The sequence below is a fragment of the Sapajus apella genome, unplaced genomic scaffold, assembly GCF_009761245.1.
Source record: "Sapajus apella isolate SASKATOON/1434 unplaced genomic scaffold, GSC_monkey_1.0 scaffold33, whole genome shotgun sequence".
Taxonomy (NCBI): Eukaryota; Metazoa; Chordata; class Mammalia; order Primates; family Cebidae; genus Sapajus; species Sapajus apella.
Genome location: NW_022436973.1, coordinates 15,670,514 through 15,694,499, shown reverse-complemented (window position 1 = coordinate 15,694,499; position 23,986 = coordinate 15,670,514). Strand labels below are relative to the sequence as shown.

General features: G+C 40.7%; 1 protein-coding gene across 1 annotated transcript in view; it reads left to right on the top strand.

The window, feature by feature from the left end:
* SLX4IP (SLX4 interacting protein) overlaps positions 1-23,986 on the top strand; it is a 199,322-nt gene that overhangs the window by 106,402 nt on the left and 68,934 nt on the right. Inside the window, exons 3-4 of the mRNA XM_032295418.1 lie at positions 8,269-8,358; positions 13,284-13,404. Of these exons, the coding sequence (XP_032151309.1) occupies positions 8,269-8,358; positions 13,284-13,404 (211 nt within the window). The remainder of the gene's footprint in view (positions 1-8,268; positions 8,359-13,283; positions 13,405-23,986) is intronic.

Here is a 23,986-nt window from a genome sequence, read left to right as displayed (position 1 = left end):
TAATCCTGCCCGAAAGTGTTGGGCAGTGCTTTGGGGAAGAGCTTATTGGTTCCTAAGATTTTTGCCTCAGCTAACTCCACTGAGAGCCTCTGTTTCCCATGTCTCATACCATGATTTTTAGCCACGTGACTGGCATTTTCTGTCATTGGTTACCGAGACTAAACCATGCCCAGAGAGATCAACACAGCAGGAAATGCGCTCTCCACCTCTCTATTCCAAAGCAGCAGTGGATTTTACTTTATGTGTGCAGGTAGAATCCAAGTAAAAGGTTGCAAACCAAAATGACCAGGAGATGAGATCTTAAAGGGAAGGTACCTCGGTTCACTCATTTCATATACAGAGAAACTGACAGAGATAGGAGGTGGTGCAATCCCTCCTAAATGGGGCATCACTAGAGGAGATTTATAGTCTTTAGACTTCCTGTGCTAGGCCATTCTCCCATTAGTCATCAAAAGGCTTTCTTCAGGCCTTCTTTGTATGTTATGATCTCAAATTCAGGCTGTGTCTAATTCTGTTGCTGAGATTATGAAGTGTTCCTTGTACCCAACCTGACAAGTATTACCAGGTTGGCAAGGCACCGCACCAAACAAAACCCAGGCATGATCACCAGCGATCTCCTAAAAGACAAAGAGTGCTCTTAAATTTCCCAGTGTTTCCAGAACACTAAGGGGTAATAGTTTCTGTCTTTTGGGTTGTCAGGAAAATCAAATGCAATAGTGTACAGAAAGGGCTTGACACAGTGTCTGGCACACAAGTGCTCTATGAATCTTAACTATTGTTATTGCCAACTTGTTCACCATTAGTAAATTTTTGCAATTGGGCTAAATATATATCATATTCCAACAGAATGACTCTTTATTCTTCCATCTCCTGACCTGTCTGCTAGTTTATTGAGTATGCCATCCAAAAGGTATGCTGGTTCCCTGTCTTAAATGTAAACTACAAGCTTGGATTTCCTGGGCCAGGATTTTACATTAGGAACAGGCTGAGGAAATTCAATTGACAACACATTTGCTTTGACTTTTCTTCAGCTTATAACTCTCTAAATAGGGATTCTTAATGTCAGGAGACTTTTTTCCTACCCTCACAACTCCACCCCACCTCTTGCGGAGTTTATTGCTGTCATCCTCTGCTGCATTCTTTTCTTTCCTCTCCTCATCCTTCTTTCTCACTAACTACCCCTTCCACCTCATTCTTTCTACAGTGGGGCTCTCACTGCTTCACTGCACTAGTGTTTCAACATGGTGCCTCACAGTGGCACCTTGAGCATCTGAGCTCTCCCTACCTGCGTTGGAATGGAATCACGCATGGAATCAGGCTGCCTAGGGAAGGGAGCTGCAGAACCCTGTTGAGAATTGCCGGTGCAGTCACCAGGCACTAAGGTGTAGGGTGTTCTAGGGCACACGTGGCTGTCATCGCTCACCTAGAGGGTATAGGGGCCAGTTCCCAAATAAAGAGGATTGGGTTCCAGGCTAGACAGCCTAAACATGTTCCCATATGAGGCTGGAAGTATGTCCTGAGTAGCCTTCCACAGGAGTTAAATTACTTCAGAGTAATGTCTGCCAGTGAGCTCTGGAATCTTACAGATCTGGATTTGATTCCTGGGTCTGGCACTCACTGCCTGTGTAATCTTGGACTAGACCTTCCTCAGTTCAACTTCCTTATATATGAAATGTGAATAATCACTGTGCTCCTTCACCAGAGTGGCAAGGATTTAATTGAATGCTGTGAGTAAAACCTAGCACAGTGCCTGGAACATAGGTGCTCTGTAAATGGCAATCAATATTTTAAACTGTGATTTTTAAAAATTTATTATTATTATTTTAAAGACAGGGTTTCACCGTATTGGTCAGGCTGGTCTCAAACTGCTGACCTCAGGTGATCTGCCTGCCTCAGCCTCCCAAAGTGCTGGGATTATAGGCATGAGCCACCGTGCCCGGCTAAGCTGTGTTTAAAAATCACATCACTATAAAATTTTATGCTGTAAGATACATGCAGTTTGTGGTAATAAGAAAATATTTAATATGTTTTCTAAAACTTTTTTGTGAAATTGATGCTCCAGGAAGAAAATTTTCACGTTTTCTGAGAAGGTCTTTAGGAGACTCAAGCTGTAGTATCAAGAATGATTGAGTTATCCTCAGCATGGATTTCTTCTCATCTTCTTGACTATAATTGGCGTTGCATTTTTCACATTCGTAATTAGGAATCTCAAAGCCAGATGTTGCAAAGACCTGGGACTGTGGTGGGAATTTCGTGCAGGCCTACCACTGGTTTCATCTTACGTTTTTACCCTTGTTTGCCTTTACTTAGTCTCCCCATTTTTAATTTTTGCCTTGTTACTTGAAGCTGCCTTACATCCTTAATGCCAGGTGGGTGTAAAATGCCAGTGATGATTTGTGTGGCTTCTCAGCAACAGGCCCATGTATGTAAGCTGCCTCTGGGAGCCCCCTGGATGTGGTAGAAACTGCCCACATGCCTTGGGCCTCCCGCCTTGTCCTTCCTCTCTCACACCCAACCACATCCTCTTGCTTCTGTCTTCTGAGTATCCCTCAAATGGGCCCCTTCCCCTTCACCTTGAGATCACCTTGCATGGTCTCTTATTTGGGTTCCTGCAGTGGCTTTGAACCTGACTGCCTGCCTCCAGTGATTTCCCCCTGCCCACCCATGCTCCACACTTCTGCTCAAGAGAGCCCTCCAGCTCACCAGCCTCCTCACCTGTCCAGGGCTCTTCTGTAGGCTGAGCCTTCCTGCCCTGTTGGCCCCATCTGCCAACAATGTCCTGTGTTCTACATTGAGATTCTTTTCCTTTTCCAAGGCACGTGAGCTAGTCAAGCTATTTCTCTGCATGGGCGTTGTTTACTTTTCCTTGTGCACTGCTTGCCCTGTTCCTCGATACTTGACTGTGACATCGCCTTCCCTTCCTTGGCCTTCCTCAGGCAGAGCCGTCACTCCGCTCCCTCTGATCCTAGTGCTGTGGTCATGAATGTCACAGTGCCCTGCTGCTGCCCCTTCCTCTCTCAGGGCCTGGCTAATGCCCCTGTGAAACTCAGCAGGTGTTTAATGATGATGAATGAGTGCGTGAGAGAATGTGAGGACCCTTCTACATCTCTTAGAGTCCTGAGTCTGCTCCAGAGATGGCTTTGTGCGTCAAAAATGTTAATATTTTCACCTTTGTTTTTATGCTGAATGCAAAGTCAGAAGACAAGGCCTTCCACCTCTGAGGACTTGGAAATAGTGTTGAGTTGCACCTCTAGAATTCTTATGAAAGAGACAGGAAAAATAATACACTCAGTTGGCAGTGAGTTTCTAGTGAAGTAATCCTAAGATTCTTGTATTCCCATTTTGCAAAATATGAAAAATGACTGGTTGTTGTTGGTGATGGCAGAGTTGTTGCCACTCTAGGATAGGGTGACAGGAAGTTGTTCTGTGATGTGTCAGTGCACTGGGCCAAATAGGAATGGCTTTGTCCCTAGAAAGGGCTTAGAGCTCTCACTTTGCAGACAAGGCTGTGATTTGCCCAAAACTTGGAGCTAACTTGTTCCGTCATTTTTTGTTCGTTTGTTTGTTCTTCCTTTCATTAAATATTAAGCATTCACTGAGGGCTGGTACGGTGCTGATCACTGGGGATACAGGGTTGGCAGAGATATAGACCTGTCTCCATGGAGCTTATAGCCTAGGATGGGCGCCCTACATGGACCAGTCATTTAATGCAGAAATAAATAATCACTCAAGAATGGACTGATCCAGAGCAGTGAAAGCGAAACTGTTCAGAATAGCTCCACAGAGTTGGCCACACTCCTGCTAGGGTTTGAGGATACAGTAGGAGCTCAACAAGCATGGAAGCAGCGAGGCAAGCTGTAATGTAAGCCAAGGATGAAAAAGTCAGGTGCAGGAGACAAAGAGGTGGGCCTCATTAGAGGCTTGTGACTTGCTACTCTGAGCTGCAGCAGGAATGGACTGATCCGATTTGTGGGCTAGAGACTGCCCAGATAGGCGTTGAGTGTTCATCCAGGACACCAATAGAAATGACTCTGATCTTCCAAATGGGAGATGTGAGCAGCAGAGCAAGAGAGGAGTGTGTTTCAGAACTCTCTAAAAAATTAAAATGGACAAGATGTGTGACTGATTTTGGAGGGTTAGGGAAAGGGAGGAGTTAGGGGTGACTCCCCGCTGTTGGCTGAATTCTCTGGGTGGAGGGGATAGAAGCCAGACCAGGCCCTGACTGGGGGACTTGCAGCCCAGTGTATGTGACATGAAGCTGTTCCTAGCAGCCTGTGGGCTGCTCAAGAGATGGCTTGGCCTCTGCAGAGTGACCAGTTCTGGCCTGAGAAAGAAGTGATGGTTACCGTGTTGCTCCTTTCAGAAGAAAGCTAGAGAGTTGATCATCTGAGACTAGAAATAACCTCTTCCTAATTAAGGAGGAGGAGAAAGGGAGGCTGTGCTACTGGCAGCATAAGAAGTTTTTTTTTTTTCCCCACTTCTGTTTTTTCATGAGAGACAAGAAGCAAAGGTTTGAGAGCAGGGAACTTTGGAAAGGCAGAATACCTCTGCCTAGTGTGGGCGGGAATTCAGAGAGTTCAGAACTGCTGGCTGCAGAGGGAGAGCCCCCTGCGGGGGAGGGGACTGCCTGCCAAACAGCTTGGAGTCTTCCAGAAACCCCAGGAAAGTCTGATTGCTGCAGTAAGATTTGACAATTTATTTTTCTAAAAAGAGACATTTTACTCAATCTGTTTATTTTCAAACTTAGACAGGGTTATTTGTGATCAAATTCCCAAAACGGTATTTGATATTTCCCAAGAGAAATATCAAATTGGACCTTACTATAATGTTAATTATTAAGAAAGCTGCTGTTAAAATATTAATTCAAGTTGCTTAAACTTAAGATTCCTTTTTTTTTTTTTTTCTTAAGATTTAGTTCTGTGGTGGTGGGAGAGTTACAAGAAAAAAAAGCAGAATTAGTTTTGCTAATGAAAAGGTAGCAGTGAGCTTGGTTTAGATTAAAAAATCAGGAAAGAGCACCTGTGGGAACCCACAATAAAATGTGTTGAGACATATTTTACCACTTTGGAAGGGTTTTTATTCTAGAATGTCTGGAACTTCAGTGAGTCTGTGATAGAATTCAGAGGTCAGTGAACTTGGATGGGAAAAAGTTACATCTTTATTGTGACCAAGTTCTAATAAATTTAGTTTTCCTTTTTATTATGAATAATAAAAATATGAATAGTATTAGCAGTATTTGTCACCATTATAAATTATAGCTCTTTTCATATTACATTATGGTTGTTGCAGATAATGAAGACATCATTTATGCTTATCACTACTTCAGATTTGTAGCCGTCATTAGATCATCACTATCTGACAAAACCCAATGCCTTCATAAAGAAGTGCAGGCATTCCTATGTCACAAATTTTTCTTTTGTTAAGATAACTGCACTTCACTGTAATTGGTTTTCTTGTTAATCCTATATGATATGTTTCATACATTTAAAAATATTATTTCGAGCAAGCTTCATTGCTTCACAGCTGGCTAAATAGGTCCATGGCACATGAAAGGTTAATATTCCATGGCTAAGATCCTGTAGTTGTGGCATGCTGCCTCCACCTGGTGGCAGCAGACTCCTTAAAGGTTAATTCCATAACCAACTCTTGAGAACTTAACAGTATACTTGAGTGGTTTTCAAACATTTTTTATTACAACCCACAATAAGAAATAGGCTTTCCATCATAACTGAGTACACACTTACTTACATTTCACAAAACAATTCTTGATCTTACCATATGACACATTGATATTTTGTATTGCATTCTAATACTATCTTCACTTCTCTTTCATTAAAGTAAAATGCTGGTTGCAACACGCTAAACTGTAACACACTAAAGTGCACTGTTTTACATCATAGGAAACCATCTTTCAACATGCTTCTCAGTTTATTACCCAGTAAACTTCATTTTGGTCTCCCACACATTTTCAGGGACGTAATACCTACATTTTAAGTAACTGCCAACAAGTATGAGTGCATTTTACACAGTGTTTAAAAATTGTTTATTATTGATGTATAATTTAAATACAGTGAAAGGAACTGATTACAGTGTGCACATTAACATACCCCATCAAGGTATTCTTATCACATATAAAAAAGTTCCTTTGTGACAGTTCTCACCCAGTTCCCTCCCCCCCTGGGAAATTTCTGTTTTGATTTCTTTCATCACACATTGATTTTGCTGTTTTAGAATTATATATAGATGGAACCATACAGTATGTAGTTTTATGGTCTGGCTTCTTTTGCCCAACCTAATGTTTTTGAGATGAATACATGTTGAGTATATCGATATGTGGTCAGTAGCATTCCATTGCATGAATATGACAGAATTTGTTCTCCTGTTGTAGACTTTTGGGTTGTCTTCACTTTGGGTTATTATAACTAACACTTCCATAAACATTTGCATATAAGTCTTTGTGTGCACATACGCTTCATCTCTCTTGGGTAAATACCTGGGGAGGAATCATTGGTTCAGTTGATAAGTTAATGTACGTTTGACTAAAAGAAACTGACAAACCTGTTTGCCAAAGGGGCTAGACCGTCTTACATTTCCACTGGGAAAGTGTTAGAGTTTGGGTTGCTCCATATCCTTACCAACATTACATGTTATGTCAGTGTTTTTAATTGTAGTCATTTTGGTGGGTATTGTAGTTGTATTTCTTGGTGGTTTTAATTTTCATTTGCCTGGTAACTAATGATATTGAACACTTTTTTTCATTTTCTTATTAGCCATTCATTTATCCTATTTGTGAAGTGTCTTCAAACTCAGGTTTTTAAAAAAATATATCAATTTGTAGGAGTTTTTTTACATATTTTGGATATAAGTCCTTTTTGCCAGATATATGTATGATTAAACACATGGATACATTTTTCCCCATTCTGTAGCATACCTATTTATTTTATTAATGGTGCTTTTTTGACTAACAAATTTTTAATTTTGAACATTTAACAATTTAACTTTTTTTTTTTTTTTTTTTTTTGTTATTTGGTGTTTCCTTGATTCTGTCTAAAAAATACTTTCCTATTCCAAAGGTCAGGAAGATAGTTTTATCTTTTTTGTTTAGGTATGTGATCTATCTCCAATTAAAGTTTGTGTATAGCACGAAGTAGTTGTCAAGTTTCACTTTATATTTACATCTGATGGTCTAACCATTTGTAGAAACTACTTTCCTTTCACCATTGATATATAGGACAGAATTTAAAAAAAAAAAACTCTCCAGCCAAGGAAGTGAAAAAACTGAACCTCTGGGTTTCATAAACCAGAACCTCTTGGTCTCATAAACCAAACCTCTGGGTCTCTCAGACCATCTCCAACCTACAGACTTGGTGTCCCATTCCTTTCCAAATTAGTTTATTCCCAGTTATCTTGTGATTCTCAGAAATTACTTTACTCATAATATGTGAGGATTTATAAGGCAACAACTTTTCACAGGGTCTGTACTTGTGCTGTCCAGTATGGAACCACTAGCTACGTGTAGCTATTTAAATTTTTAATTTAAATTACATTTAAAATTTAGCTTCTCAGTCACAATTGCCACGTCTTGAATGTTCAGAGCCGCATATGGCTTTTAGCTGTCTTTACTGAACATCATTGATATAGAATATCTCCATTTTTTTTCAAAGTGCTGGACAGCGGTAGCCTATAGAATAAGAACAAAGGCTACAGTTTTGTAGCATATTTTTTTTTAGTTTTGTTAACTGGCATTCAGTATCTACCTTTTTTTTCTTGCTTCTCATTCTTCCATGTTCCTATTTCAATACCAAAGTGTACTGTCCTAGCCAATCCTTTTGTCCATCTGAAAATGCAGTATCTTCTATCTGTTCTTTGCTGAGTAGAAGAAAAAATTCCCCTGGCTGTGCATGGAATCATTCTTTTATGGAGCCTACCTAGTACTGACCTATTTAACTTCTCTCAATGCTTGATGTCTTCCAACTGCTGCTGAGATGCCTGAATATCCCCTTTCAAGGTGCAGCCCAGAGATAGATATTTTCTTTCCTATCCTGATTAATATTGCATCTCTCCTTAGCACTTCCACTGTAAATGTTAAACTTAGGAAAAGTAGTACATTATGACCTGTAGCCCTGTTCTTTATTAAGAGTTCTGTCTAGTAGTGAACTTTGTTGCCGTTTCATCATGATCAGCCACATAGGAATTTGTGAGATTTTCTCACATTGTTTGCTGGGCATGAGCCACACAGACACTGACTCTGCCATTAATGTCTTTCAGTGTGGGAATTTTGCTGTCCTGGTGGATCTTCATATATTGCCGCAAGGTTCAAACAAAGATACAAGCTGGTTTTCTGAGCAGAAGAAAGAGGTACAACAAAACTTTCTACTATTTATATGCAACTAGCTGCTGCTGCTACGAAAAATATTAGCTCTTTCCAGCTTTTATTTCTATTAGTGGGCAAAAAGTGTTGAGTATTTAATCCTTGAAAAACAATTGTATTCCCAATTACAGACACATATGCACCTACTTTTTTTCTTCCTTCAGAAACTGACACATTCATATACTTCATATGATACTCTATTATTTAAACCACATTTTATACCTCTATGGTTTGGGGGAAGGATTTGTATATATGAAAAAAGAGAAGAAGATGAAGTAGTTAATGTGACTATTTCAGGTAAGCAGGATTCTAACCTGACTGGTTGTGAAGGATGGCCTGAGCACCTGAAGCAGGTATGGCAGTTAACACAAGGCTGAACCTTCACACCCATAAAGCCTCAGCTTTTATTTTCTATGATCCTTTTATTATCGTGAGCCTTTGACAAGTGAGCAGTACTTGACTGTGTTCCTTCTCACATTGGTCAGTCAGGAAAGCCAGTAGCCGGGGACTTAGCAGAGGATGACGTTGGACTTTCTGAGCCTCAGCCTCCTCATCTGAAAGTGAAGAGGTTCGCCTAGATGCTAAGTCTACTCCTGGTTCTAAATTTCAACAATCCCACCCAAGTGCTGCCTGTGGTGGTGGCTTAGAAGCTGCCTTGAGCTCTCACCATTACTTTGCCTCCTTCTCCCATCCCTGCCCACCAGAGAACAGGGATAATCAGCTTGTGCCTTTTACATGCCTTTAAAAATATCATTATCCATGATGTCCATTTATCACAGTTGCTTTTTAGAGTGAGAAATAAAAATAAGTTTTATTAAAAGACAGTATCTGGAGAAAAAACTAGGGACAGTGGCAAAACAAAACAATAACACCCTTTTCTGTGATAATTGCTTTTAATCAGCTTTTGTAGATCACTAGAAAAAAAAATCCTCAATCCCCAAAAAAATATTTTATAGGATAATACATTTTCATTCAAAGGATAATATGATCAAGACTTTGCTGTCATTATTTTGCAAAGAATAACTGGTGACCCAAAGCTGAGAAAAGGAAGGCACAAGGTTCTGTATGGCAGGATTTTTCATTCAGGTAAATAACTATAGACTCTCCAGGACTTTTAAATATTTAGCAAGTCAATCAACATCTCCTACTGCCACTTACCTTCATATAATTCCACTCTTTAGCTTACTAGCACATGTTGCCGTGATTCAAAACTGTTCATTCATTTCCCCAAAGTGACTAATAGTCACCCAAGAAGACCTCACCCCAAAATCTTCTGACTTGACTTAAATGAACAGTGTTATAGAATCCATTCCAGGCCCGTTCTCCATTCTCTTTCAGCTTTGTCGCCTTAGACTTTTATCCACCTTAGACCTTTCTTCTTAATATTGAGTCAGTTTTGCCTAAGATTCAGTTAATTTGGAATTCTTTAAAATAAAGCCGTAGGGGTGTGAATCACCTCATAGCCAAAGAATGAGGCTAGGAGTTTTTTACAGGAGCCACATGCAGCTGCGTGGATGCTCATAGTACCTACTTGAGGGCATCAGGGCATGACTTAGCAAAGCTGTGCAGTGCATGACAGGACCTGCTGAGCAGCGGCTGGCAGCTGCAAGGGGCAGGTCAGCCTCTCAAAACCAAAGAGTTGGTTTGCTGCTGCTGCTTTAATTTGTCCCTTTTTTTTTTTTTTTTTTTTGGGAGAGTGCAATGGCACCTTCTCGGCTCACTGCAACTTCTGTCTCCTGGGTTCAAGCAATTCTCCTGCTTCAGCCTCCCTAATAGCTGGGATTACAGGTATGTGTCACCACACCCAGCTAATTTTATATTTTTAGTAGAGACAGAATTTCACTGTGTTGGCCAGGCTGGTCTCGAACTCCTGACCATGTGATCCGCCCACCTTGGCCTTAATTTGCCCTTTTAAAATGTGTATTGGCAGTGACACACACCTATAATCCTAGCACTTTGGGAGGCCAAGGTGGCTCGATTGCTTGAGCCCAGGAGTTCAAGACCAGCCTGGGTAACATGGTGAAACCCCGTCTCTAAAAATTACAAAATTTAGCCAGATGTGGTGGCTTGCGTCTGGAGTCCAGCTACTCTGGAGGCTGAAGTGGGAGGATCACTTGAGCCTAGGAGCTTGAGGCTTCAGTGAGAGCCACTGATAATGCCACTGAATTCCACCCTGGGTGACAGAGTAAGACCCTGTCTCAAAAAAAAAAAAAAAAAAAGATTCACTGAGGTTAAAATCCCTCTGGGATCATTTGTGTGTATAAGAAAGGAGAAAAGCTAGTTGAGGAAAGGCTATGACTTTAGCCTCGTTCAGTGTCCCCAGGCTTTTGTCCTTTTTATCATTAGGTCCTTTCATGATTGGGATTTCATGAGCAACCAATTTGATTGCATTTTAACTGTCATTTTACACAGTGAAAGCCTAAGAATATCCAGTTCCTTTTTAGAAAAAATAATTACATGCATTAACCATATGTTTATTTTGAGTGCAGCACAAGTAGTCTTTGTACCCAAACAGTTGAATTCAAACTGTTCCATTTGTAAACTTGAGGAAGTGAGCACAGCCTGTTAGCCTAGAGATGTCCTCTGTATCTCTCTCTTGTGCACTGATTTTAACTTGTTCTTCTTGTCTGCCCCTCGAAGGTAGCTGAGAATTTTTTCTTTTCTTGCATTATTGTGGCTTTGAAGAGAAAGCTTCGCTAAATGTGGTGTGGTCAGTTACTGGTGTCTTTGCCACACTGCAGTTGGTCTACCTTCCATTTGTCAAACTTTCAGGGAAGGAACATCCCATAGCTAGAGGGAGAGAGTTTGTGTGTGAGCCTTTGCTTTATTTTTGTCATACTATTTTTAGTTTTAGCCTTATAGGGCATTTATGGCCAAATTTTAGCAATCGTTTCCATGTATGTCTTTCACATATTTTCTATCTCACTCATAGTTGAACTCTACATGTGAAGCAAAATTCTTTAATTGTTAAAAAAAAAAAAAAAAAAAACTATGAGGCGGCAAGGCTGCCTTTTTGTTGTGTGAACAATGCCAAAAGACTGAACTGTAAATGGATATCTCTCTATTCCACAAGGCACTGCATCTTTGGGCAGCGAAAAGACAGAGAGAGGAAACCAGTGTTTGTATTTTATCTAGAAACTCACACTCATAAGTTAAATCAAGTGTTTTCTATACTGTTTGAGGGGTATAAGTGTTTGTAATAAAGGATAAGTTTTACTATCATTGCTCTTCAGAACAGCTAAAAATTTTGTTGTTTTAATTTGTGAAGATTCTAAGAGATCAATTTGAGATGACATTGCAAGAAACCAGCAAAACAGGTTTGAGGTGACCTGGGCAACTCTGAGTTTGCTGCAGTCTTTGGGAATTAAACAGGAATCATCAGTCCTTATACATCAGTTCTAAATCTAAATTAAGAAATTTAGATTTGTGTGTAATTTTATTCTCTTTTTCTACATTAGGTTACATTTTCCTGTTAGTGCAGGAAACAACTGCACAGAGTATCTTCCCATTGTGTGGTTGGGCTTAAATGTTTGTTTTCCTTTATTATAAATAACACCAAAACAATAAAACAGTTGTATTTATATGTCATAAAACAATTGACATATACGGAAACTTACTAGTGATAAGGAATACTGAAATTGACTTAAAGCCACGTTTCTGTCGCCCAGTAAATGTTAATCTACTTTAGAGAAATTACATTATTTTCACTGTTAATAGATGAGTGTAGTGCATTTTTACGAAAACAAACAGGCATATACAGTGTCATCAACAAGAGCGTTAGAAGGAAAATAACATTAGTGATTTCCAGTTCGCTGCTTAACTCACTGCTCAACACTTTCCTTCTTCAGTAGATTTGTAAACCCAAGACCAGAAACTAATTAATGATGTTGTTTAGGTTTTAATAATGGTGTTTAGATTTTTTTTTTTTTTCCCGAGGTGGTGTCTCACTCAGTTGTCCAGGCTGGAGTGCAGTGGTGTGATCTTGGCTCACTGCAACCTCCAACTCCTGGATTCAAGCAATTCTCTTGCCTCAGCCTCCTGAGTAGCTGGGATTAGAGGCACACACCAGCATGCCTGGCTGATTTTTGTATTTTTAGTAGGGCCGGGGTTTCATCATGTTTGTCAGGCTGGTCTCGAAATCCTGACCTCATGATCCACCCACCTGGGCCTCCCACAGTGCTGGGATTACAGGCTTGAGCCACCACGCCCAGCCAATGTGTTTAGATTTAAAAACATTTTTAAACCAAGTTTGAAATATGGGATATTTTCCGTAAAAATTACTATTTCTGACTCCTTTTGAACAAATTGGAATATCTAGCAACACTGTGCTTATATACATGAAACAGTCTCCTGAAACCATGAGGGGCTGCTCGCTGCTGACCGGGGCTGTGGTCTGAGTTCCCCAGGCTGTCGTACCAGCAGTGGATGAATATGCCCTTACTCCTGGCCCCGTCCCTGTCTACTGTCCCCTGGCTGGCCACACTGGTGTTTCCTTGGGGCCCTTGCTGCGAGCCAGTGTTGGCTCTTCTTGACATACTTCTTCTATGTGTCACAGTACAGCTGATTGATATTTATATGAAAGTGTTCTTTACTGCACTTATTTTATTACCTCCTCACCCAGATGTTCACATTGAAGTGTTTTTATCTTTCTTTTAGAAATGTGAAACTGAGGCAGAAAGAAATGAAATGACTTTCCTAGATCACACAGTGAGGCAACATCACGGTTTTGAGCAAACTTCAGTAGCAAATTTAAATCTGCAGTGTTATCCATGAGCACACATGACATTCAACATTCATAACTAAATTAAAAAGCAAACAAAATGAAATGTTCATTGTTGACTTTTAATATATATCATGTTAACTTTTTTGCATTTAAATTGGAAGCTTATATCTAATTTTTTATTTACTTTAGGAAGTCTGTTTACTCTTAAAAGAAACCATTGCTTCAAGAGTTCAGGAGTACTTGGAAGTTCGCAAACAGCACAGGCCATCAAATGCAGAATTCACGAGATCCAGTCCCTTGTCCTTAAAAGGTAGGCACAGAGTGCTTTGATTTTGAACAAAAAATAAATAGAATTTCTGCTCTGTAGAGATGGCAATTATGTTTGATTCTGACTGTCATGTTAGTGTAGTGATACATTTAAAAAATATGTCCTAATGAAGATACTTTGTTTGGGTAAAGAAAATTAATCAAAGAACCGTCAGGACTTTTAATGATAGGCAAAACGTATAAAAATAGCAAATAAAACATTCCTAAGGAAACTGTAAATTCTTTAAAGGATTTTTTTTTTAGTTTTTAAGTTTTTCTTTTTTATTTTTAGTAGACATGTAGTAATTGTACATATTTATAGGATATTTCCATACGTGTATACAATGTATACAAAGTGTAATTTTCAAATTAGAGTAATTAGCATATATATCACCAGAACATTTATCATTTCTTTGTGTTGTGAGCATTTAAAATCCTCACTTCTGGTTTTTTGAAAATATACAATAAATTAATGTTAACCATTTTTGACCTTATAGTGCTATAGAACACTAGAACCTACTCTAGTGGTAATTTTATATCCATTAACTAACCTCTCCTTATCCTTCCTTTCCCTATCCTTCCTAGCCTTCTAATACCCACAATTCTCTATAATTGTATGAGCTCAATTTTTTTTTATATAAATAGCTTCTACATGTGAGTGAGAACATGATATTTATTTTTCTTCTGATTACATCATTAAATTTTAATATGTCTATATATCTCTATTTTTTTCTTTATATATATTTTTTGTTGTACCAGTTAGTTCTTTAGTGGTGATTTGTGAGACTTCGGTGCACTCATCACCCAAGCAGTATATACTGAACATGATTTGTAATCTTTTATCTCACTCCCTTCCCACCTTTCACTCCGAGTCCTCAAAGTCTATTGTGCCTTTCTTATGCCTTTGGATCCCCATAGTTTAGCTCCCACTTATGAGTTTGGGTTTCTATTCCTGAGTTACTTCACTTAGAATAATAATCTCTAGTCCCATACAGGTTGCTGCGAATGCCATTAATTCATTCCTTTTTATGGCTGAATAGTATTCCATCGTGTATATGTGCCTGACTTAACTTCACTGAATTTCCTTTGGGCTCATTCATGTTGCCATTGAAAAGATCCCTTATCCCTCTCACAGGACTTGTGATGGGGGTGTGGCCCCGCAGCTCAAACCCCTAGGGGAACATGTAGACGGCAGTAACACTGGCTCGGACCCTACGCAGCAGCATCTAGGGTTGAGTGTTTCCAGCTCCTGAAGCCCCATTGGGCATGTGTTACAATGTGCTTTTTCAGTTTAGCCATCGGCAGGCGGCTTGTGTTAATCAGCTCAGTTAGGCCCTCTGCTTTATTTCAAGGACAGAGGGCTTTCTGTATCCCGGGTTCTTTCCTTGGTGTACCGGAAAAATTGGATCACACCTGGGCTTGGAGAATGGGTGCAAGGTTTAAGAGTGGAGGTAGCTCACAGGGCTCACAGGGATGTGAGTGGGAAGGTGGTCCTCCCCTGGAGTTGGGCCGCCCAGCTGCCAGACTCTCTGACTCCCCCCTCCCCTGGCGGAATTTCACATTATTCCACTGTCGATGGCCTGCAGAGTCTGCTGATGCTTGTTGGCCTGCTCTTCCATTTCTCTGCTCCTCTTGATACCCAGCCATCTGTGTGTGTGCCTGCTAGGGTCTCGGGCACAGGATTGGGGGCATGGTGGGCCAGGGTGGTCTTGGAAGACGCAGCGTTTGGGGATGAAAACAGGAGTGGCTGTCCTTACCTAGGTCTGTGGGCATAGGCCTAAGAGTGGAGCCCTTACCAGGGACCCTGCCTTTCTCTACCCAGCACTTCCTTGCCCTCCTCCCATGTCACCATGAATGACAGATTTTATTTTTTTAATGTATATATTGCTGATAGTATTCCATTGTGTATATGTACATAGCACATTTTCTTTATGCATTGACCTGGTGGTAAACATTTAGATTGATTCCATATCTTAGCTATCGTGAGTAGTACTACAATAAACAAGGGAGTACAGATATCTCTTCAATATACTGATTTTCCTCCTTTGTTAAAATACCTAGGAGGGAGATTGCTGGATCACACAGTAATTCTATTTGCAGGTTTTTGAGGAACCTCCATGTTATTCTCCATAATGACTACACTAATTTAAATTCCCATGAACCATATATATATGAGTTCCTTTTCTTCACATCCTTGCCAGCACTTGTTAGTTTTCATCTTTTTGATAAAGCCCTTCCTAACTTTGGTGAGATATCTCATTGTGGTTTTGATTTGCATTTCCCTGATGATTAATAATGTTAAGCAATTTTTGATGTACTTGTTGGCCGTGTGTATGTCTTCTTCTGAGAAATACTCAAATCCTTTGCACGTTTTAAAATCAGAATTGCTTTTTGCTATTGAGTTATTTGGGTTTTGTATATTATGAACATTAGTCGCTTGTCAGATGGATAGTTTGCAAATATTGTCTCCCATTCTACAGGTTGTCTCTTCACTCTTGTTTCCTTTGCTCTATAGAAGATTTTTAGTTTGCTATAGCCCATTTTTCTATTTTTCTTTTTATGGCCTCTGCTTTTGAAATCTTACTCACAAAATCCATGCCAGACCAATATCTTGAAGTTTACCCTGAGTTTTCTTCTAGCAGTTTTCTAGTTTTCTTCTAGTAGTTTTATAGTAGTTTTCTAGGTTTGGGTCTTATATTCAAGTCTTTAATCCATTTCGAGTTGATTTTTGTATCCAGTGAGAGATAGTGGCCCAGTTTTATTCTTCTGCATATGAATATCCAGTTTTCCCAGCAGCGTTTTTTAAAGAAAGTGTTCTTTCCCCTAATGTGTGTTCTTGGTACCTTTGTTAAAAATCAGTTGGCTCTAAATAAGTGAACTTATTTCTGGGTTCTCTATTCTGTTATGTTGGTCTATGTGTCTGTTTTTTATAACCATACTATGCTATTGTGGTTGCTATAGCTTTGTAGTATATATATTTTTTTTTTTTTTAGCTTTGTAGTATATTTTAAAATCAGGTAGTATGATGTTTCCAGCTTTATTCTTTCACTCAGAATTGCTTTGGCTATTTGGATCTTTTGTGGTTCCATATAATTTTTAGTGTTATCTTTTTCTATTTCTGTGAAGAATGTCATTGGTATTTCAGTAGGGATTGGTTAATAAATGCTTAGACTCTTACTAAACTGTCAATTTCTAAAAGGTATGAGCATTGTTGACGTAGCTCAACCACAAGATTGCTTTTCGCAGATGACTGAGGTTCATTGTGTTGTAGGCTGTGTAGATCTAGACACCTGCAGAGACAAGAGGGATGCGTCATGGCATACCACCATCTTATATTGTTTATTAACAGCATCACCAAAAACATCTCTCTATACGTTTATCTAACTGCCTGTTTTCAGCTGATCCTGTTGTCTTTTAAACCTGTTTGAAAACCACATTCAAATCCACTAACCAGAAAGCCTTGCCTATTTCCTCCTCAGTCTTCAGTTCTGTGTCTCCTGTTCCCTGAAAATAGAGTTGTTGTTTCTGTGTAGTTAGTTTGGATTAATGTGGATGCTTTATGCTTTTGTGTAAATTGGATATCTTTCCTCATTTGCATGAGTTCCTTCACTTTTTTTCCATTTCTAGATCCATATAATGGAATATGTATCAGCATGGGTATATATGCTTAATATATAACCCTGGATAAGCCAAAGTCTCTAGGCTGGTGACTTTGCTCATTGCTGTAATATTTTTATGCTTTGAGTTTTCTGTATGAACAATTTGCATAAATGACTTGGAGCCTGTTTTTCCAAGTATATGATACAAAGGAGTATAAAAATTATTCTCAAACTCAGTCAAAAAGCAGCATACTACAGTCATTGCCGGTAGCCTCATTGTTTTTAAGAGTTACCTGAAAAATTATTTCGGTAGATTCAGTAAAAAAATACGTGATACAAGGTTTTTTTTTTTTAAAAGACTTGACTGTCAATGCCCATCAATTCTAGCTCACTAATATTTTTCCTTTTAACCTTGCCAATATTGGGTATTACGAATGTTTTTAATTTTTGCCAGACTGACAGGCAAAAAATCACAAAAAAGGAGATACTGTGCTTTTTAATTTTTATTTTTCTTTGTATTTTTATGTGCTTACTGACAAAACTGCATATTTATAGTTTAGGTTTGTGGTTTTTGCCTTTTCCCTCTGATTTTCATTTTTCCTTTTGTCACTCTCTTGGTCAAGGCCCGTCTTGATTGGCTCTTAAATTACTGCCACAGCCTGTGATTTTTCTCTTAATTCATCCACACCTCTGCTGCCAGAGTGGCCTTTTGAAGGCAAAAATGCGATAGCTCCCAGCTTGAAACCCTGTGTGGTCAGGAACCTTAGTTGCTTGACATTCTTTATTTCACTTTTTCTCTGCCTGAGACTAGCCAGAGTGGGTCTGGCTTTTAAGCGGAGAAGTTGATTAAAGATATTAGATAGCTTACAGGATTTCAGAAAGCCGTGTTGTGAAGCTACACAGAACAGCCTCAGGCGTGACTCGGGGACAGCTTTGGAGACATGCCCCTTGTGATGCTTAGGACCACGTATCAGAAGCTTTGCTGAGCATCACCCTCTGCCCCATCCTGCCCAGATTGACTGCCCGGCCTATGGCCACAACCTTCTGCTGTTTTTTTCCTTTTGAGTCCACCACAAGGCAAAGCTAGATTTCATGGCTGTCTTCTAGTTACAAGTGAGTCAGCGGAGGCAAAATGTTTGGCTTTTACCTTGGGAAAATGACACTTACAAAATGTGGAAAGTCATCAAAACAGGATGATCGTCAACAATTTTCAGTGGGTGGACACAAGTTACAAATATCCACTAATAACTTTCCTAATCAGTGACAATAAGCTATTGCCTAACAGCATGACTTTCCCAACTACAAAGGAAATGTGCCCACCAGATATCCTCCAAAAGAGATGACCCAGAGTCTCAACTCACAGCTCCAAGTCCAGAATTTCTAAGTGATGTTTCCTGTCCTTCTAGTTCATTCCCAGCCCATATTTGTTAATTTTTCAACTAAATTATGAAGTGAACTACTGCCAACAAACCTTAAATAGAAGGGAAACAGAAAGCCAAAATGTAACTGAAATATAAATAAATACATGATGCAGCAAAGGAGACAATGAGGTAGATAGATGCTACCATTCCAGCTCCTGTAACTGTGAAATAAGTAGTTGATGTTTGTATCTTCCCTCCTCTATTTATTTTGTTTTTCCTGTGTTCTTAGCCTGTAACTCACTTGATTAGCATTCTTTACCTTTATCCCCCCAGGATTTGAGCTGCCAGTGGTCCTGCCTTGATGGGATTGCCATTGTTTTAATTAATTTTTAGCACTGGATATGCTTCACCAGGTAGAGCCCTTCACATTCCTTTTTATTTTGTCCATATACCTCTCTCCTCCTATTCATCTCAGCATGAACCAACATTTCAAGTCCCCTTTGGCCTGTTTGTCTAGCACCACAAAGAGCCTGAAATAATCACATGGTACTTTAAACTTTTAGCCCGATTCATTGTTATCGTCTGTGTTATAATCATCCTTTGAGTACTAAGGAAGCAGAGTTGTGGGGATGGAAAGTAAACGTTTGCTGAGGTGGTCATCTCCCTTTTCCAGTCCTTCATTCTAGGAACCACGTATCTGGCCAAGGTAGCACATATTGTTCTGCTGGTCAGAGCCTATAGTGCATCCCTGAGGACCTTACTCCAGTTCTACAAGGTCCTGTCTCATAATTTGCATTGTAACTGAATTTTCAATAGACCTTTCCACCATTGAGTAAGGCCAGCTACAGTTGAGCTGCGTTTGATTGTTTGTAAGACCACTGAATTTTGTAAGCCCACTGTCTTATTTTGTTGCCTGTAAAATGAGCTGCTTTGTCAGAATTGCAGTGGTTGTGATGGCAAATGAGGCCTTCCTGAAGTCTATGGATGTTGTGGATGGCAGAAACATGGCAGGCATACAAGGCATATCCAACTCCAGAGGAAGGCTTCACTTCAGTGAAGATAAGCCATTGCCTTTCTGTGATGAAAGAGATCAAATGTAATCTACCCACAACCACTGGCCCATCTCCCTGTGAAATGAAAGTTGGTAGGGAGGCTCAGATTAATTGCTATTGCTGGCAAATTGGGCATTTGGCAAAGCTCAGTCTTGGTTAGGTTAAGTCTGCGTTGAGCCTTAGCAGAACACACATCCATGCTTCCATAGCGACACTGTTTATGAGCCCTTTGAGCAGGTCCTTTGGCAGCTAGGGAAAAAGGCCAGCCAGCATCCATGGGGTAGGTCACCTTGTCTAACTCATGATAAGAACCTCTCCTGAATGGGGCTTGATGTGGTGTGAATGTATCCCCCAAAATTCACATATTGGAAATGGTCCCCAATGCAACAGTGTTGCAAGGTGGAGAAAGTTCTGCCTTCATAAATAGGTTAATATTGTTATAAAAGGGCTTGATGGAGGAAGTTTGTCCCTTTTTGCCCTTCCTCCTTCTGCCATGTGAGGATACAGCATTCCTTCCCTCTGGAGGACTCAGTGTTCAAGGCACCATCTTGGAAACAGAGATCAGACCCTCACCAGACCTGCTCATGCCTTAATCTTTGACTTCCCATCCTCCAGAACCGTGAGAACGTAAATTTCTATTTTTTATTCTAGTTCGTGGTATTTTGTTATAGCAACACAATAGACTAAGACAGGGCCCTTTGGAGAACTTTCACAAAAGACATCAATATTCTCACACTCTATATAACTTTTCCCCAAATGTTCATGTCACCAGTCCTTGATGACCCTCTCTTCAAACTATTAACCACTGCCAGTGAATCAGTATGTATTTGTTTCTCAGGCCATTTCCTCTCATAGGCCACATCGACCCAAAATATACCACTCATTAGCCAGCACACTTGACAGACTTTTCTTTTCCACCCTGAGTTAGGTGATGTCATTACATTCATTCACTTCTGGCTAGTACCAGTCTATTCCATAGAGCCACTGATTAGGCACAAATTTTTATCTACTCATAACAGGTGAGTGAAACTATTACTTTTTCAGGTCTCTCATATCAGTCAGAGAAACACGCAAACATGGTCATTGATGTTTGTGCCTATTTCTTACTAGTAAGGGATATAAGATGTAAAAACCTTGACTTTCCTTTTAGATGAACTTTTTCCTGTGCACCAAGCCAGCTGTATTTTGAATGGTTTTATCTGTCACCATCTGACATGCCTGTGTCTTAGTATGACACCCAGAGTACACACCACCTTCTGCTGTGTAAGTCCTATCATAATGCCTTCAGTGTAGTAGACCAGAACAATATCCTGCAAGATAGTGAGATAATGAAGGTTCCTGTAGACTCAGTAGTGTCGCTGAAGCAGAATGACAACAGAACAATGAGGCAAAACAGTGAAGCTGCATGACTTTCTTTGCCAGTAGATAGAAACCTACTTGTGTGTTCGCCATTCACTGGGATAGAAAAAAACAGATTTTGCCACCTCTGTAGTACTGATGCGAGGTGCTGTAGTGCTCCAAATGAGAAACCACCTCTGGAAGAATCCCTGGCTAATTAATACATTAACCTTCCATCATTCTGTAAGACCCATCTGCGTTCTGCTTAAGCCAAAGAGGAAAGTGAGGTAAGACTACATGAAAGATGCTCATGGATGTTTCAGGTTTTTCATGGCGGCAGATCTCTTTGATCTTCTAGGGATTAATACTGATTTTAGTTTACAGTTTTGGTGGGGTGGGAGAAGTTCCAGCAATTTTCACCTAGCCCTTAATTACCATAACAGTTCTCATTCCCTAAGACATGAAGTCCAACTGTGGATTCTATCAGTTGCAGAATAAACCTATCCCAAGGACGCACTCAGCAACGGGGAAGACAACTGCAGATTTTTACAGGCCTACTGGATCCCTAGTGAGATGAATTTAAGCCTCATTTCTAAGTGTCACCCTCTGGTAGATCACAGCTGTAATCAGGAACCAAAGAATTTCTCAAAACCAATGCCTAATCCTCCTCAAAAGTTCTGGCTATTTCCCTTCTTCCTTTGTGGAAATTATAGTAATCTCAGTTGATCCCACATGGAAGATTTATAGGATGTACTTGTAACGTTATGAAGGATCCTTACTTGAGGACTGCCTGGCTCTCCTTTCGAGGAGAAAATAAGTCCATGAATGGACTCAAATCTGGGGACTGGCCAGGTTGCTGTGGTTCTCCTTCAAGGTGGCTCAAGTCAGGTCCCTGTGCACTAGATCTAGATAGTTTTTTTCCTGTTTTACAGTGTATTGCCAGGGTTGCCGTAACATACCACAGACTGAGTGGCTTAACTAACAGAAAATTTATTTTTTCTCAAAGTCTAGAGACTAGAAGTCTAAGGTCAAGGTTAGTTTCTTCTGAGGCCTCGCTCCTAGGCTTGTTGATGGCTGTCTCCTCCCTGTGTCTTCACATGATTTTTCCTCTATATATGTCTGTGTCTCTTCTTATGTAGAAGTTTGAGATCAAAGTATTGGCAAGTTAGTCTCTTCTGAGGCCTCTCTCCTTGTTGATGGCCCATCTTCTCCCTTTGTATAAATGTCTTTGTATCTTATGAGGATGCCAGTTAGATTGGATTAGGACCCATCCTGATGACCTCATTTTAATTTAATTACCTCTTTAAAGACTTGATCTCCAAATATAGTCACATCCTGAGGTACTGGGAGTTAGGACTTCAACATATGAATTTGGGGGATGGGGCACAGCTCAGCCCATAACATACAGTTTAAGTAGAGTCTAAGTATGCTCTCCATCTTATTTGGAGTTATGGACATGATCAATTAACCAATAAGCCAGAGACACCTATGGGTTGAACCACTCTGAAATGGTTCCGACCAAGGTCACCAATGGATCATGGCCCTCCAGTAGACCAAGTGACTTGCCCAGCCATGTGCTTAAATCAACTACAAATTTCTACTCACCCAGTTACCAAGTACCCCACCTTTACTCTTGAACTTTGGTGCTATACAGACATCATATATATTCTGGCTGTTAACTCTCTCAGTAACTCTCACTCCCTGGGGGGCATCCCTCACCTGCAAGGTGGCTACCCACCCAGGAGTGGCCTTGGTAGCATGTCTTTCTCCTGTTGAGTCACACACCATTTTGCAGATAGTTTGGGGACATGCAGAGGGATCACCTGGCACAGGCTGGTGTTGTCACACAGATCAGCATGCATACAGATCATGTACTCTCTGGGCATCTTGTATCAAGGAGTACTGCCATGTATCACACACAGACACATGCACACTTTTTTTTTTTTTTTTTTGAGATGGGGTCTTGCTTTGTTGTCTAGGCTGGAATGCAGTGGTGTGATTTTGGCTTGCTGTGACCTCTGCCTTCCAGGTTCAAGCACTTCTCCTGCCTCAACCTCCTGAGGAGCTGGGATTACAGGCGCCCGCCACCATGCCTGGCTAATTTTTGTAGTTTTAGTAGAGACACGGTTTCACCATGTTGGTCAGGCTGGTCTCGAACTCCTGACCTCAAGTGATATAACTACCTTGGCCTTCCAAAGTGCTGGGGTTGTAGGCGTGAGCCACCATGCCAGGCCACACACACACTTTTTCTTTGAGACAGCCTCACTTTGTTGCCTAGGCCAGAGTGCAGTGGAATGATCATGGCTCACGGCAGCCTCAACCACCTGGGTTCAAGTGATTCTCCTACCTCAGCCTCCTGAATAGCTGGGACCACAAGTGTGTATCACCATGCCAGGCTATTTTTTAAAAAAAAAGAAGTTTGTGGAGATGGGATCTCACTATGTTGCCCAGGCTGATCTGGAACTCCTGGGCTAAAGTGACCCTCCTGCCTCAGCCTCCCAAAGTGCTGGGATTACAGATGTGAGCCTCCACACCTGGCCTGCATCACCCTTTTTTATTGGGCAAGCATAAAAGTGACCTTGTCAAGTTGGGGGTGGCAAACATTTGAGTCCCAGGTTCAGGCACTGAGCAGTCTGGTTGTTTAGGAGTATGCTGGATAAGCCAACTGCCCAGGACCTGAAAGCTTTGGCAGTTCTGCAGCTAGACCTGTGGTCGTCTGAGTTCGGGAAGAGCCTCTGTCGCCAAGGACTGGAAGTAGTCATTATTCCCAGATAGCCTTGGCCAGCAAACCCACAGAGTGCCCATGGTCATTGATCAGCTTGTCACTCTCCCCTAACTACATCCCCAGAGCATGGTGCTCTCTCATCCTGGGCCTCTGGACACATGCTGCTTCTGCTCCACTGGGTGTGCCCTCCTCATCCTTCAGCCTGTGCTCAGATATCACTTCCTCTAAGGAGACTTAACTGATTCTGTGTAGCCTCTTTCTCAAGAGCGCTTCCCTTCCTCTCTTCCTCCTCACCCTCTGTAGTAGCGGCACTCATTGTTCCAGCTGCTTACCTGCCTCACTGATGGACTTCAGTTTCATTGAGGACAGGAGTCATGTTCTGTTCAGCACCTACTGCAGAGCCTGTCAGAGCACAAGTATTGGGAGAAATAAAGGAATTGTTACTACTCACAGGTCCCATTCCCATTGCCAAGACTTTACAGCATGCTTCCATTGCAACATCTCTTGGCCC